The sequence below is a fragment of the Schistocerca nitens genome, chromosome 2, assembly GCF_023898315.1.
Source record: "Schistocerca nitens isolate TAMUIC-IGC-003100 chromosome 2, iqSchNite1.1, whole genome shotgun sequence".
In the NCBI taxonomy this organism is placed as follows: Eukaryota; Metazoa; Arthropoda; class Insecta; order Orthoptera; family Acrididae; genus Schistocerca; species Schistocerca nitens.
Window position 1 is genome coordinate 189,703,914 of NC_064615.1, and position 13,781 is coordinate 189,717,694.

The 13,781-nt window shown below is 49.5% G+C and overlaps 1 protein-coding gene across 1 annotated transcript in view; it reads right to left on the reverse strand.

Annotated features, from left to right (window-relative positions):
* Positions 1 to 12,099, reverse strand: part of LOC126234911 (basic proline-rich protein-like) — a 71,649-nt gene extending 59,550 nt beyond the window's left edge. The window contains exon 1 of the mRNA XM_049943651.1: positions 11,968 to 12,099. Within this exon, the coding sequence (XP_049799608.1) occupies positions 11,968 to 12,099 (132 nt within the window). The remainder of the gene's footprint in view (positions 1 to 11,967) is intronic.
* Positions 12,100 to 13,781: the final 1,682 nt, after the last annotated feature.

The following is a 13,781-nucleotide window of genomic DNA, read 5'->3' on the forward strand; positions in this document are numbered from 1 at the left end:
CTTCGAAGGCCAGGATGAAGTGACTAGTATCAATGCAGTTGTCCTTGGGGCCCTTCTCAACACGCCAAACAAAATGAAAACCCTGCCCTCCCAGATTGTCCCTTCATTCCTCAGCAGAGGGATGAGGTCCCTGTGAAAAATTACACGTTGAACCATATTCAAAGACTGGTGGGGGTTAATTGACACAGGAATTGTGCCAAGGTGCTCACAGGCACAAAGGGCCACAGACTGGGCAGCTGAAGTAGTTTTGATCAACAATGAACCCGACTGCATCTTGCTTGGAGTCCACTTCGCTAAACTTTTCTTCAATGTGTTCCACAAAAAAATAAAGGTTTGGTATTGGTGAAATTATCTCATCAGTCCTGGTGCAAACCAGATAGCGGGGGAAAGCTTTCACCCCTAGCTTACGAGCCTCACCCTCCTCCCAGGGAGTAGCCAAAGAAGGGAAGGCCAAAGGGGCAGAAGTAGCATGAAAAGAACCATTTCCATTGAAAGAGATGGCCATAGAAGAACGGCCAGAGTTCTGGACCTGTATGCATTTCATTTGCATTGTGTCTGCCCTGATACCACACACTCCAATCAGGGGCTCTCCATGGGTGCCACCCAGTCACATCCAGGGCTGTCGGGCACGGCAGTCATTGCCAGGAGTTCCAATGCTCCAGGATGGCAAGCAACCACTCCTGGGCTTACATGAAGTGGTCACAGCTCAGGCATCAGAAGTGTGACCACTGTGTTTTCGGTGGGCTCAATCAGAAGGGTACATACCAACCCTAACACACAGGCTGGCTACTGTGCTGGCTATATACCCTAGCATCAGACAATGAAGGAAAAGATGGAATTACCAGAGCACATGCTGGAGATACTAGGTAAGGTGCTCTTCCCCAAATGGCTCACACTACGGCATAGAAACTTAGTAATGGAGGTCAAACCCGAGAGTGGGACCAGAGAATGCTAAAAGGGTGAGGTAATTACTCAACATAGCCAATTCACAAAGCCAACATAACCAGAAGGATAGTGGGGCCAACAAACGAGGGCACCAAGGAGAGGAAAGGAGGGAAGGGAAAGGAAAGGAAATGCAGCCCAGGAAAGAAAGATGGCTGCAATAGCTCAGGGCCCCATTATCACTCGTACTCACGAAAGGACCGTGAGCCCCCTGGGGGCACACAGATGGGAGGAAGGGCAATGGCGCATTGGGATTTTTTTTTTTTTTTTTGTGGTTTTCGGGCGCACAACTTCAATGGTCATTAGCGCCCTGACTACTCTAAGAATGCACCGCGAGGCACAAGTTGACAACAACAACTAAAAGGGAAAACACAATAAAAGACAGACTGACAGGCATAGGATTAAAAAACATCAAATGTCCTTAGCGAGGTTTGTCAAATTGATAAAACAAAGAACACGAGCAGCTGCTCGTGGGTCATCCGCTAAAATGGCATCTAAAGTAGTAGGCAGGTTAAGATCGAGGCGCAGTGTTTTAAGATCGGGACAGGACATTAAAATGTGACGAACTGTCAGCAAGTGCCCACATGGGCAGAACGGCGCCGGCGCAGCCGTCAGCAGATGGCGATGGCTGAACCGGCAGTGTCCAATTCTTAACCTTGCTAAAACGACCTCCTCCCGCCGAGAAGGGCGTGAGGAGGACGTCCAAGCCACGGGAAGAGGTTTTAAGGCCCGAAGCTTGTTGTCGGTAAGTGCAGCCCAATCGGCATGCCACAGCGACACAACGCGCCGACAAATGACCCTGCTAAAATCGGACGAAGGGACACAAGAAGCTGTCCGAGGCTGGAGGACCGCAGCCTTGGCCGCGGCATCTGCAGCTTCGTTCCCAGGGATACCGACATGGCCAGGAACCCACATAAAGCTAACCGGCGTACCGACGTCCACCAGCTGCTGAAGAGAGCGTTGGATCCGGTGTACGAAAGGGTGAACCGGGTACGGATCACTGAGGCTCTGGATGGCGCTCAGGGAATCTGAGCAGATGACATAAGCAGAATGTCGGTGGCGGCAGATGTACAGAACAGCCTGGTAGAGGGCAAAGAGCTCAGCTGTGAAGACCGAACAATGGCCATGGAGCCGGTATTGGAAACTTTGTGCCCCGACAATAAAGGAACACCCGACCCCGTCATTGGTCTTAGAGCCATCTGTATAAATGAAAGTCATGTTGTTGAACTTCGAACGAAGTTCCAAAAAACGGGAGTGGTAGACCGAACCGGGGGTGACCTCTTTTGGGAGCGAGCTGAGGTCGAGGTGAACGCGGACCTGAGCCTGGAGCCAAGGTGGCGTGCGGCTCTCGCCCACTCGAAAGGTTGCAGGGAGTGAAAAATGAAGGTGTTGAAGGAGGCGACGAAAGCCAACTCCAGGGGGTAGCAAGGCAGAGACATACAACCCGTATTGAAGGTCAAGAGAGTCGTCAAAAAAGGAACGATAAGAAGGATGGTCGGGCATTGACAGTAGCCGACAGGCATACCGACAAAGCAGTATATCGCGCCGGTAGGTGAGTGGCAATTCGCCAGCGTCAGCATGAAGACTCTCTACGGGACTGGTATAAAATGCTCCGATCGCAAGTCGTAAACCCCGATGTTGTATGGAGTTGAGGCGGCGTAAGATGGATGGCCGTGCAGAGGAGTATACGAAGCTCCCATAATCCAGCTTGGAGCGGACGATCGACCGATATAGACGAAGTAGGACGGTTCGATCCGCTCCCCACGACATACCACTGAGAACACGGAGGACATTTAAAGAACGGGTACAACGGGCGGCCAAATATGACACATGTGGAGACCAGCTAAGTTTCCTGTCAAATGTAAGACCTAAAAATTTTGTTGTCTCCACGATTGGGAGAGCAATGGGACCGAGTCGTAAGGACGGTGGGAGAAACTCTTTGTAGCGCCAGAAGTTAATACAGACCGTCTTCTCGGCAGAAAAACGGAAGCCATTGGCGACACTCCAGGAGTAAAGACGGTCAAGAGAACGCTGAAGACAGCGCTCCAAGACACGTGGACACTGCGCGCTGCAATAGATGGTAAAATCGTCCACGAAAAGGGAGCCTGATACATCAGCTGGGAGGCAATCCATTATTGGATTGATCGCGATGGCGAAGAGAGCGACGCTCAAAACTGAGCCCTGTGGCACCCCATTCTCCTGGCGAAAGGTGTCGGACAGGACAGAACCCACACGTACCCGAAACTGTCGATCCATTAAAAAGGAACGAATAAAAAGAGGGAGGCGACCGCGAAGGCCCCATGTATGCATGGTGCGGAGAATGCCCGCCCTCCAACAGGTGTCGTAAGCCTTCTCCAAATCAAAGAACACAGCCGCGGTCGGGCGCTTCCGCAAGAAGTTATTCATGATGAAGGTCGACAAGGTAACCAGATGGTCAACAGCAGAGCGGCGCCTTCGAAATCCACATTGTACATTGGTAAGTAGGCGTCGAGACTCGAGCAGCCAAACCAATCGAGAGTTAACCATTCGCTCCATCACTTTACAGACACAGCTGGTAAGCGAGATAGGTCGATAACTGGAAGGCAAGTGCTTGTCCTTCCCCGGCTTAGGAATCGGGACAACAATAGACTCGCGCCAGCATGCGGGAACATGTCCCTCAATCCAGATGCGATTGTATGTACGAAGAAGAAAACCTTTACCCGCAGGAGAAAGGTTCTTCAGCATCTGAATATGAATAGAATCAGGCCCTGGAGCGGAGGACCGTGATCGGCCAAGTGCGGTTTCGAGTTCCCGCATGGTGAATGGGGCATTATAACTTTCACAATTCGAGGAGCGGAAGTCACGTGGCCTAGCCTCCTCGGCCTGTTTGCGGGGGAGGAAGGCAGGGTGGTAATGAGCGGAGCTCGAAACCTCGGCGAAAAAGCGGCCGAAGGCATTGGAGACAGCCTCAGGGGCCACAAGGACTTCATTCGCGACCTTCAAGCCAGAAATTGGGGAGTGGACCTTAGTGCCAGATAGCCGGCGCAGGCTACCCCAGACAACAGAAGGAGTAGAACTGTTGAAGGTGCTGGTGAAAGCAGCCCAGCTGGCTTTCTTGCTTTCCTTAATAATACGACGACACTGAGCACGTAATCGTTTATAATTAATACAATTCGCCACTGTAGGGTGGCGTTGAAAGGTGCGTAAAGCACGTCGACGAGCACGTATAGCGTCCCTACATGCTGCAGTCCACCAGGGGACCGGTACGCGACGTGGAGAAGAGGTAGGGTGAGGGATGGAATATTCAGCAGCAGCGAGAAGGACTTCCGTGAGGTGTGCGACCTGACGATCGCAGCTTGTGAAGGTTTGATCCTGAAAGGTCGCCCTGGAAGAGAAGAGCCCCCAGTCTGCCTTGGAGATGGTCCAACGAGAGGAGCACGGAGAGGGAGTATGCTGCAGGAGATGGATAATACACGGGAAGTGGTCGCTCGAATATGTATCAGCAAGGGCATACCACTCAAACCGGCGTGCAAGTTGGGGAGTACATACAGAGAGGTCTAAATGGGAATAGGTATGAGATGTGTCCGAAAGAAAAGTAGGGGCGCCAGTATTGAGGCAGACAAGATTGAGCTGGTTGAAAAGGTCTGCTAACAAGGAGCCCCTCGGGCAGGATGCCGGAGAGCCCCAAAGAGGATGGTGGGCATTGAAGTCTCCAGTTAACAAAAATGGTGCAGGTAGCTGAGCAACAAGTTGCGTCATGTCTGCCCCGGTAACGGCAGATGACGATGGAGCGTAAACGGTACAAAAGGAAAACGTAAAAGTGGGGAGAGTAATGCGGATGGCAACTGCCTGCAGGCCGGTGTGCAACGTGATGGGATCGTAGTAAATATCATCCCGGACCAGCAACATAACCCCTCCATGAGCTGGGATACCTACCACAGGGGGTAGGTCAAAACGCACAGAGGTGTAGTGTGCCAAGGCAATTTGATCGCATGGGCGTAGCTTCGTTTCCTGGAGGGCTACGACGAGCGGACGATGCGAGCGGAGCAGCAACTTCAAGTCCTCTCGGTTGGAGCGAACGCTGCGAATATTCCAGTTAATAAGTGCCATCGGAAGAAAAGGAAGATGAGAGAAAGGGTCACCTCGAAGGCCGCTGAGGGCCTGGCTTCGAGCGAGCACTGCCGCCGCTATCAGTAGGCGGACAGTCATCGTCCATTGGTTCTATAGGTTCATCGGCCATCTTGGGAAGATGGCCGGGAGGGGGAGCTTCCTCCGCCGGTGAACGGCCAGATGTTCGGCTACCAGCGGTGCGGCCAGGCGAAAGGGATGACGGCCTGGGGCGGCAACCGCTGGGTGGCGCAGGAGAAGAAATGCGCCGTGGCGGAGAAGGAGAACTGTGCTTCCTATTAGCCTTCTTGGATGGTCGTTTGGTGGAAGTACCGGACGAAGGCTGGGAGGTCGAGGTACGTAGGAAGTCTGCACGGGACGGTTCCTTCTTGAAGGCCCGTGCATCTGACTTCTGGGTCTTCGTCTTAGCAGAAGCTGATGAAGGGGCTGGTGTCTGTGGGGTGATGGGACGAAGAGGAGACGTCGACCGCGCGATCTTATCACTGGCCGAACGGACGACCGTGGTGCTGAAGGTCAGATCGCAGGTCTGGGTTGCCACCTCCGTGGTAGTCCGAGGAGAGGCGAGGACAGTACTGTATTTCCCCGCTGGGAGCAGCGTGGGCTTCCTACTAGCCAATAGCTTGCGAGCAGCCGAGGTGGACACTTTCTCTTTGACCCGAATTTCCTGGATACAGCGTTCTGCCTTATAGACAGGACAGTCGCGGGAGGATGCAGCATGGTCACCCTGACAGTTCACACAACGAGGAGACGGAGGTGGACAGTCACCCTCATGGGCATCCCTGCCACAAGTGACACATTTAGCCGCATTGGAACAAGACTGTCGAGTGTGATTGAAACGCTGACACTGGTAGCAGCGCGTAGGTGTCGGGACATAGGGGCGAACAGAAATAACCTCGTAGCCCGCCTTGATGCGCGATGGCAGCTTAACACTATCGAAGGTTAAGAAAAGTGTCCGGGTCGGTACAAGGTCATTGTTGACCTTTTTCATGACCCGATGGACAGCCGTCACGCCCTGCTCAGCGAGGAAAGATTGAAGCTCCTCGTCAGTCAATCCGTCGAGAGAGCTACTATAGACTACACCACGAGACGAATTCAAAGTGCGGTGGGCCTCCACCCGGACAGGGAACGTGTACAAGAGTGTGGCCCGAAGCAGTTTTTGTGCCTGAAAGGCACTCTCAGTTTCTAGTAATAAGGTACCGTTACGCAACCTGGTACAAGATTTGACAGATCCGGCTATGGCATCTACGCCCTTCTGGATAACGAAAGGGTTGACAGAGGAAAAATCCTTTCCGTCCTCAGATCGAGAAACTACGAGGAACTGTGGGGCAGGCGGTAGTATTTTTGTCACTGTTGGCTGGTCACGTTTCCGTTTGTGGGTCGAAGTCGAAAGCGATGGAGTAGAATCCATTGCGGAGGAATCCCCCATGATTGCCAGCGTCTCCGATGGCGCGCTCCTTCCTTGTGGGGACCCTCTCAGAGGGCACTCCCGCCTTAGGTGAATGTTTACACCTCAGGTCACACCTCCCGAGAAACAGACGGAGGGACCAATCGGCATGGTCAGAAGGTATCAGCTCAGGCAATCACCCCTCCCCGGGCCTGGCCTTTACCAGGGGGTACAGGCGTGCCTTACATGTCTACCCAGGGCGGGGACTTACGCGTTACCCCGTCACCGGCTACGCGTGCGAACGCGTGGGTCGGCCTTCAGACACGCACAGGGAGGAAGGAAGAAGAGGAAAAGGAGAGAGAGGGAGAAAGAGGACAGACTGTCTCAAACGCCGAGGCGGAGACCAGAGAAGGCAAGGAGAAGAAGGCAATGAGAAAGCAAGGAGAAGGAGGCAAGGAGAAGGCAAGGAGAAGAAGGCAAGGAGAAGTCAAGGGAAAAAGTAAGGAAGACAGTGAAGTGGAGAAGAGCAAAGAAAGGAACCAACAAAAGGAAGGAAGAAAGAAACGAGAAGGAAAAACCAAAAAGACCACGATTATAGGTCGTGAAACCGTCCGTCTCCGGACGCAGGCGCTAACTACCCCCGTGAGGGGGATGGACTCCTTTTAGTCGCCTCTTACGACAGGCAGGAATACCTCGGGCCTATTCTAATCCCCGGACCCGCAGGGGGGGCATTGGGATGTGATGGGTATCCGCAGTCTTGACACGTGACACGAAGTACAATGTCAAGACTTATGGCCGAAGTTCCAGCACTTTAAGGACTGCATCGGGGGAGGGGTATAGGGCTTTACATCACAGTGGTAGACCAGCACCTTGACCTTCTCGAGCAAAGTATCACCCTCAAAAGTGAAGAAGGCTCCAGTGACAACCTCATTATCCCTCTGACTCCAGTTGGCACACCAGACAAAATTTACACCTCGCCGCTCTAAATTGGTGCTCAGCCGACCGGCCAACTGCAAAAGATGGTTCCTGTGAAATATGATACCCTGGATCATATTTAAGCTTTTATGGGGCGTGATGGTTACAGAAACATCCCTAGCTTGTCACATGCGAGTAACGCCCGTGACTGTGCAGAAGATGCCGTTTTGATGAAGACTGACCCAGAGCTCATTTTGGACAAGCCCTCCAACTCTCCAAACTTTCCCTCTAAATAATCAACAAAAAACAGGCTTCATCGTCATTAAATTCCCTATGAGCTCTCGAACATGCAAGGTACTGGGGCAAATAAGATCTGCTGCCATACTTAGCCTGATGGGGAGGGAACGATGTGGGGTCATACTTGTGCATTGAACTGAGCTCGTGTATGCTTAGAGACTGCTGGTGTTTCACCACCAGCAAGAGATGGAATACACTTCATTGCGTGTCATCCACCCTGATGCCACCCACTCCGACCAGGGGCCATCCCCATAGGCGCCACCCAGCCGCAGCAAAGGCCACCTGGCAGGATGGCCATTGCCTCGAGTCCCAATGCCCTATGGGTTGGGCATCTACCCCTTGGCATACGTGGGGAGTTAATGGCGCAGGCATCAGCAGAGTGATCCCTTGGTCAGGGGGCTACACGAACAGGGCACATGGCAGCCCCACCACAAAAGACTGGCTACCATGTTGGGTTATCAGGTGCAAAGTAGTCCATGGTCATTGTCGACACAAAGTGGCACTGCATAGTGCTTGGTGGAAAACTCCTGCAGGAAGGTGTCCTCGCTCAAAAGATGGAGAATGAGTGGGGACTGCAATGTGATGAGAAAGTGGGCTTAAGATCTCAATGCACCATGGACACAATGCACCATATAAGGCACCCTTCCCCAATTGGCTCGCTCTTTGGGAAAATTTTGAAGAAGGGAGGTAGAACCGACAGGGGATCATGATGTAAGGGCGAAACGTGAGAGACGGCTATTAGTCGCCTCTTAAGACAGGCAGGAAAATCTCGGGCCTATTCTAATCCCCAGACCTGCAGGGGTAACTTCGCCATGAAACGATCCTCGGGAAAAATAGCGTTCGTGATTTGAACAATGAAACGTGGCACTAAATGCGTGTTTTCGCATGATGCTTTGCGAGATTTATTCTCTATCAAGTACAAATATTTACATAGGTATTATATACGGCCTTTCGGGAAGTCCGACAAATATGATTGCAGTGAACCATGAAACAAGATCAAGAGGCTGAACAGACGTACAAAAACCACAAAATACATGTGACTATTTCCTCTTGGTATTGAGAAGTACTCATGCTTAATTTGATGCTTTTAGAGAACTTGACTACTCCCGTGTTTCCTTAGTTTTATCTAATGATGGTTTTCCAAGGACATCGATTATGGTTAAAGAAATTAAGAAATGACAGTTCGTCAGTAAGTTGTGTACGAATATGGGCGGGGGGGGGGGGGGGGGGCACACTTTCATCAGAGTAAATTGGAAAGTTTGATTGCCTATTCCAGATGGTCTAGAACTGCAGCTCACGATGCTAATCCTGGTGAACATTTCAAGCTGCTGCCTCACTATCCTCTGTTCACCCACTATCGTTTCCATTTCTTTTCAAGCAGTGCACTAGCCTCCAACATACGCTGTTAACTGTTTGGCATCCATTGCTTAACAATCATAAAATTTTACGATCGTATAATAGATCCAGTGAAAGGTTGATCGAAGGGGGCTTTAATTCTTTGACGAAGCACGCGTTTGTGTCGGCCGAAAGTTAACACATTGCTGAGGTCTCTCAGACGTGCACTTGGGCCTGTATGTGTCTGGCCACGCCAGATGCAATAGCAGGCGTGCTTTCTCAGACCTGGGCACCACGCAGCAGCAGCGAAGACTACACGGCAGCAGTCTAATGCTAAGGTGCGGCCTCTTCGTAGACAGGAGACCCACCTGCGGGCGTACCTTGGATACGCTGGATGTTTCAGCAGCCCATCACCGTGCGACCGGCAGTCGTTATGGATAGGCGGAACTGTTGGAGCCAACACTGTACAACAAACCAACTTTAGCTGGCCTACCATCGCCACAACACAATCTTCACCTCCGGCAGTTCGCGGCCGGTGGAGGACTACATCCTCCTGGTACGCCAACTGTGACGTCGAGCCGTCGTCGTCGTTGGCCGCAGCACCGATCGCTTCCGGAGCGACGAACTTTGCCAGCTCCAACGGTTGCTGCGCTGCGCCTCCCCTCCCAAGTACATGTACGTGTAATCACAACGTTCCCTTACAGCCTTACCCCATTCTCACTATACTGCAACCAGCGGACAATGTTCAGTGGTGGAGAAGCCAGTGCATCAGGTTTGCAGACTGTCCCTGTTAGAGCTGTGTACTGAGCTAGTTATGAAGGAACGCAATGAGGGATTTGGTAAAAATTTTAATGAATGCAGAAGAAACAACATTAAGTTACGTGATAACATGCAATTCGGAGACGATCAGTTTAACCTAGTCGACAGCGTCTTGAGAAGTCCATTAGCATCAACAAAACAAGGGCAACGAAATTTTGTCTAAATAAGATGAAAACAATTAGAATACCAGATGAAGGCAATATGTCACTATTTGATTGCAATGTAGTTGACAGTGCTTGAAGTAGGGAAGGATATAAACTGGAATAACAAAATTTCTTAAATCTTGACATCTAATATAAATTCGTGGAAGTCTTCGGAAAAGAGTCGTTAGGAGGCCGATCCGACGAACTACTACAGAAATATGAGACTAATCTTTTGTAATGTGGTGTAATGGAAGAATACTGAAAAGTAGATAGGAAGCTTAATGAAGTGAACGAAATTAGATCGTTTCGAACCTTTTACTCAACTTGTTGAATAACGTTTTCATTGCAACTGCTGAGGAAATAGCTATGGCACAGGGAATAGATTGATAGCCGGGGACTCAGTTTCGTAATGGGGGCAGTGAGATGGGAGGCAGCCAAGGCTTCATTATAATAAGCCGCTTCGAATGCACGTGGATTGCAGTAGATTCACAGAGACCAGGAGGCTTGCACTCTGCAGGGAAGCATGGTTATCTGAAGACCGTAACAGTGCGTAAGATTGAGGAAATTTCACTAAGATACGTTTTCACAGACGTCCGACGGTCTTCACGCTACAGAAATTCGATGGCCATTTACATAGTCCTAAATTCATACAAGTGAACCGTGCAATCTATTGCAAATTTTCCCACGTGGCACTGGAAGAATACCTAACAGATTGCCGGGAGACATGAACAAGGCTCCAACACGCTTCAGCTGAACGCAGTCCTCGGCCAAGAAGTCAGTTTTCGGGACATTCTCACAGCAAGATGGTTGTTCATTTAGGAGAAGAATGAGTTATTAATGGTGAGGGAACTTGAGTTTACAATTTAAGTCCATATGTCTTACATTTGGACTCGCCAGGAAGCAAGGTAGCAACCTTCGATAGGTAACAGCTATTGCTCGTCAAGTTTTGTCAGTCTGTGCCTCCGTAGCGTAAATCTGAGTAAATAGCGTCTTAACAAGTTACAGCTTCTCCATTACGTGAACGAACGTTTTCTCTTAACGATTGTTTGTTGCTAATGACTACCATTGTAAGAAGGGGAGTTAAATAAGCTCTGGTTGGCCGATGGATATCAAACCATGGCGGCTGCCTTTATTACATCTGAAGTGTTACACCAACGTATCATGGACGTGCTAGAGGAGATGGTCGCCGTTTCATCACACTACTGCAGTCATGCGATTTAAACATGAAAAGTGACAGATGACATCTAAAAGAAGGAACAGATTTGGAATCTGGGAAATTCAGCAGAGTAGACGAGTTATCTTTTGCTTCGTTTTCAATGGAATCCTTTCAGTTTTCGATGAGTGCAAATTTCAGTTTTGCTGCAGGTAACATTCCACACACTACGACATGCAGAAGACAGTTTGCATCAATATTTGATGCTTGAGACTGATTAATCTGACCTAAAAATTCTATTCTGTCACACGCAAAAGAGCTACCTCTGTCCATGTGTGGCGTCCTCTGCGACACTGCTTTTAGTGTCCTCAATGGAAGGATCTCAACTCCTGTTATTCATAACCATTGGCTCTACCATCAAGAACGACAGTCCAAAAAGAACGTTGTTTTTTAATCTATTTCTGTGTCATAAGAAACAAAATCTTATTTTGGAAATACAGAGGCTAAAAATATGACGTTTTAAAAATCTGCAAACGGAAGATAGGAGTTTCGGGAAGGGTGGTCTGTGCAGGAAGACGAGGAGCGTCATTGTGTGGTCTTCTGACCAGCAAACTTTCTGTGACATGTCCGGTCCACGAAGTGATTTATTCGTTGCATTACATTAACAAGTAATAAAATCGTGAACCTTGTGTAAAACTTCGAGAAAAATGGAGAACAGTACATCAAGAAAGCCATCATTAATTTTATGGAGGTTCTGAAGGCCAATGAAGCTGATTAAGAATTGAAACATCCGCACCTTCTGATACTACTGAGGTTACTTTAGATGTTTTCCCTATATGGAGCCGGGGCTAGCTATGTAACTGATACGCTACCTGGTCCCCAGCAGCTGGGTCTCTGCCTTCACGAGCCGGCCCTGGCAGATCTCTGGCCTCAGACTGCTGCTGCTGTTCCTCCTCAGCAGCCGGTGCAGCCTCCTTCCTCACACGGCCCGGTTGTTTTTCCATAGCTGGTGGATTCACACCGTTGTCTGCTGCAAAACAGTAAGCAGGCAGGTCAGCTTGTGGGGTCGTATTAAGTTATACGAATTTGGTACACAAGGCTCGAGGTGAGACGGCGGAAAAGGAGATGGATTGGGGGAGGGGAAGAAGGAAATGGACATGGGCAGGCTACAGGAGGAAGGTCAGAGCGAAGAGCAGATTAGAACATTTAAGTGCTATACGTATTTAACAATTCTGAAACGCTGCTGGGTTCGCTAGCCAATACATAAGAAAAACAATACTGGAAATACAGCTGTGATGTGTTTCGTTACAATAAAGGAACTGTGTGTAAAGCACACTACCAACACGACTCATTGTTGGTCACTTTCTCACAACTTTACATCTATTTTCAACATCGCATCGAGGTGGTACTACAGAATTGCATGACTTTCACAAATTTAAACAGCTCTTATTACATTTCACCGTAATTTAATTGTCTGCTACAGCAGACAATTTGACACAGCACAATGGGCCCAGTTTGATTCCACATTTAATGCGCTGAAGAGCAGTGCTGAGCAGAGGGCACTTCCCGCTGCACCTGTTACCGTAGCTGCTGCCTTTCCCCGTCACGCATTGGGTGCGGGAAGAATGTTTAAACGCCTGTCTGCACTGAAATTAGTCTAACCTTGTCCTCGTGGCCTCTACTGGAGTCTTCTCAAGAGGGTGGTGCTCTATTCCTAGCGTCATTACTAAAGTGTTTCCTGAAGTTGGGAAGTAGTTTTCCTCAGGATTGTCTGTCTACAAGCGTTTGCCAGACCATTTCTTTCAGCATCTGACATTCCCGCTGGAGAAAAACCTGTGACCATTCGTGGACTTTCGTGTGTACTGTGGCCCCTGTTAGTCTTGTCTCATATGCATCCCACACACTTCCGCAATATTCTACGGCGAGTTGCAGCCTCTTGTAAACTGATCGCATTTCCCTAGTGTTCAACCAAAAACAGAAGTCTGACACCTGCTTTATCTACAAGCGAGCTTATGTGATCGTCCCATTTCATATCTGCGCAAACTGTTACAGCTAGGTGTTTGCACGAGTCAGACGATCCCAGTTATCCGACGTCGTAACCATACGATACTTTTAATGTTGTGAAGCGCAAAGGTTTACATTTCCGAATATTAAAATCAAGTTGCCAAACTGTACACCATTTTGGCATTTCCACATCCGACTGAATATTTGTGCGCCTTTTTTCAGACAATACGTCACTGGATTACCACGTCAGCTGCTACAAGTCCGCAAGAGCTATGAGCACTTTTTCAGTGCAAGCGGTTTCGCATTATCGGAGATGCTCGTAGCTCTTCATTCACGCATTTTACAAGCCGTATGTACTAGATTTTTTCTTATGAACGTTCCAACCACATCCCTAAAGACCGTCAATACTTCCGGGGACACACTCTACATTGACAACGCTAGCACTTCACGTATTGCCTGTTTGGAAAGTTCTCTTCCGTTCTCAAAGCTGCTGTTCCTTCTGAGTAACACGATCACAGTAATGAAACATCGTTCATTTAGTTTGTGTTATGGTTTTAGGACGCAAAACTGCTACGGTCAATAGCGCCCAGTCTGTGACGTACGAAAAGGTAAACGAAACTGGAAACCAGCAGCAATGGCAACAAAACTCAAATTGGAAACTAAAAACAGAAGGAAGGCTTTA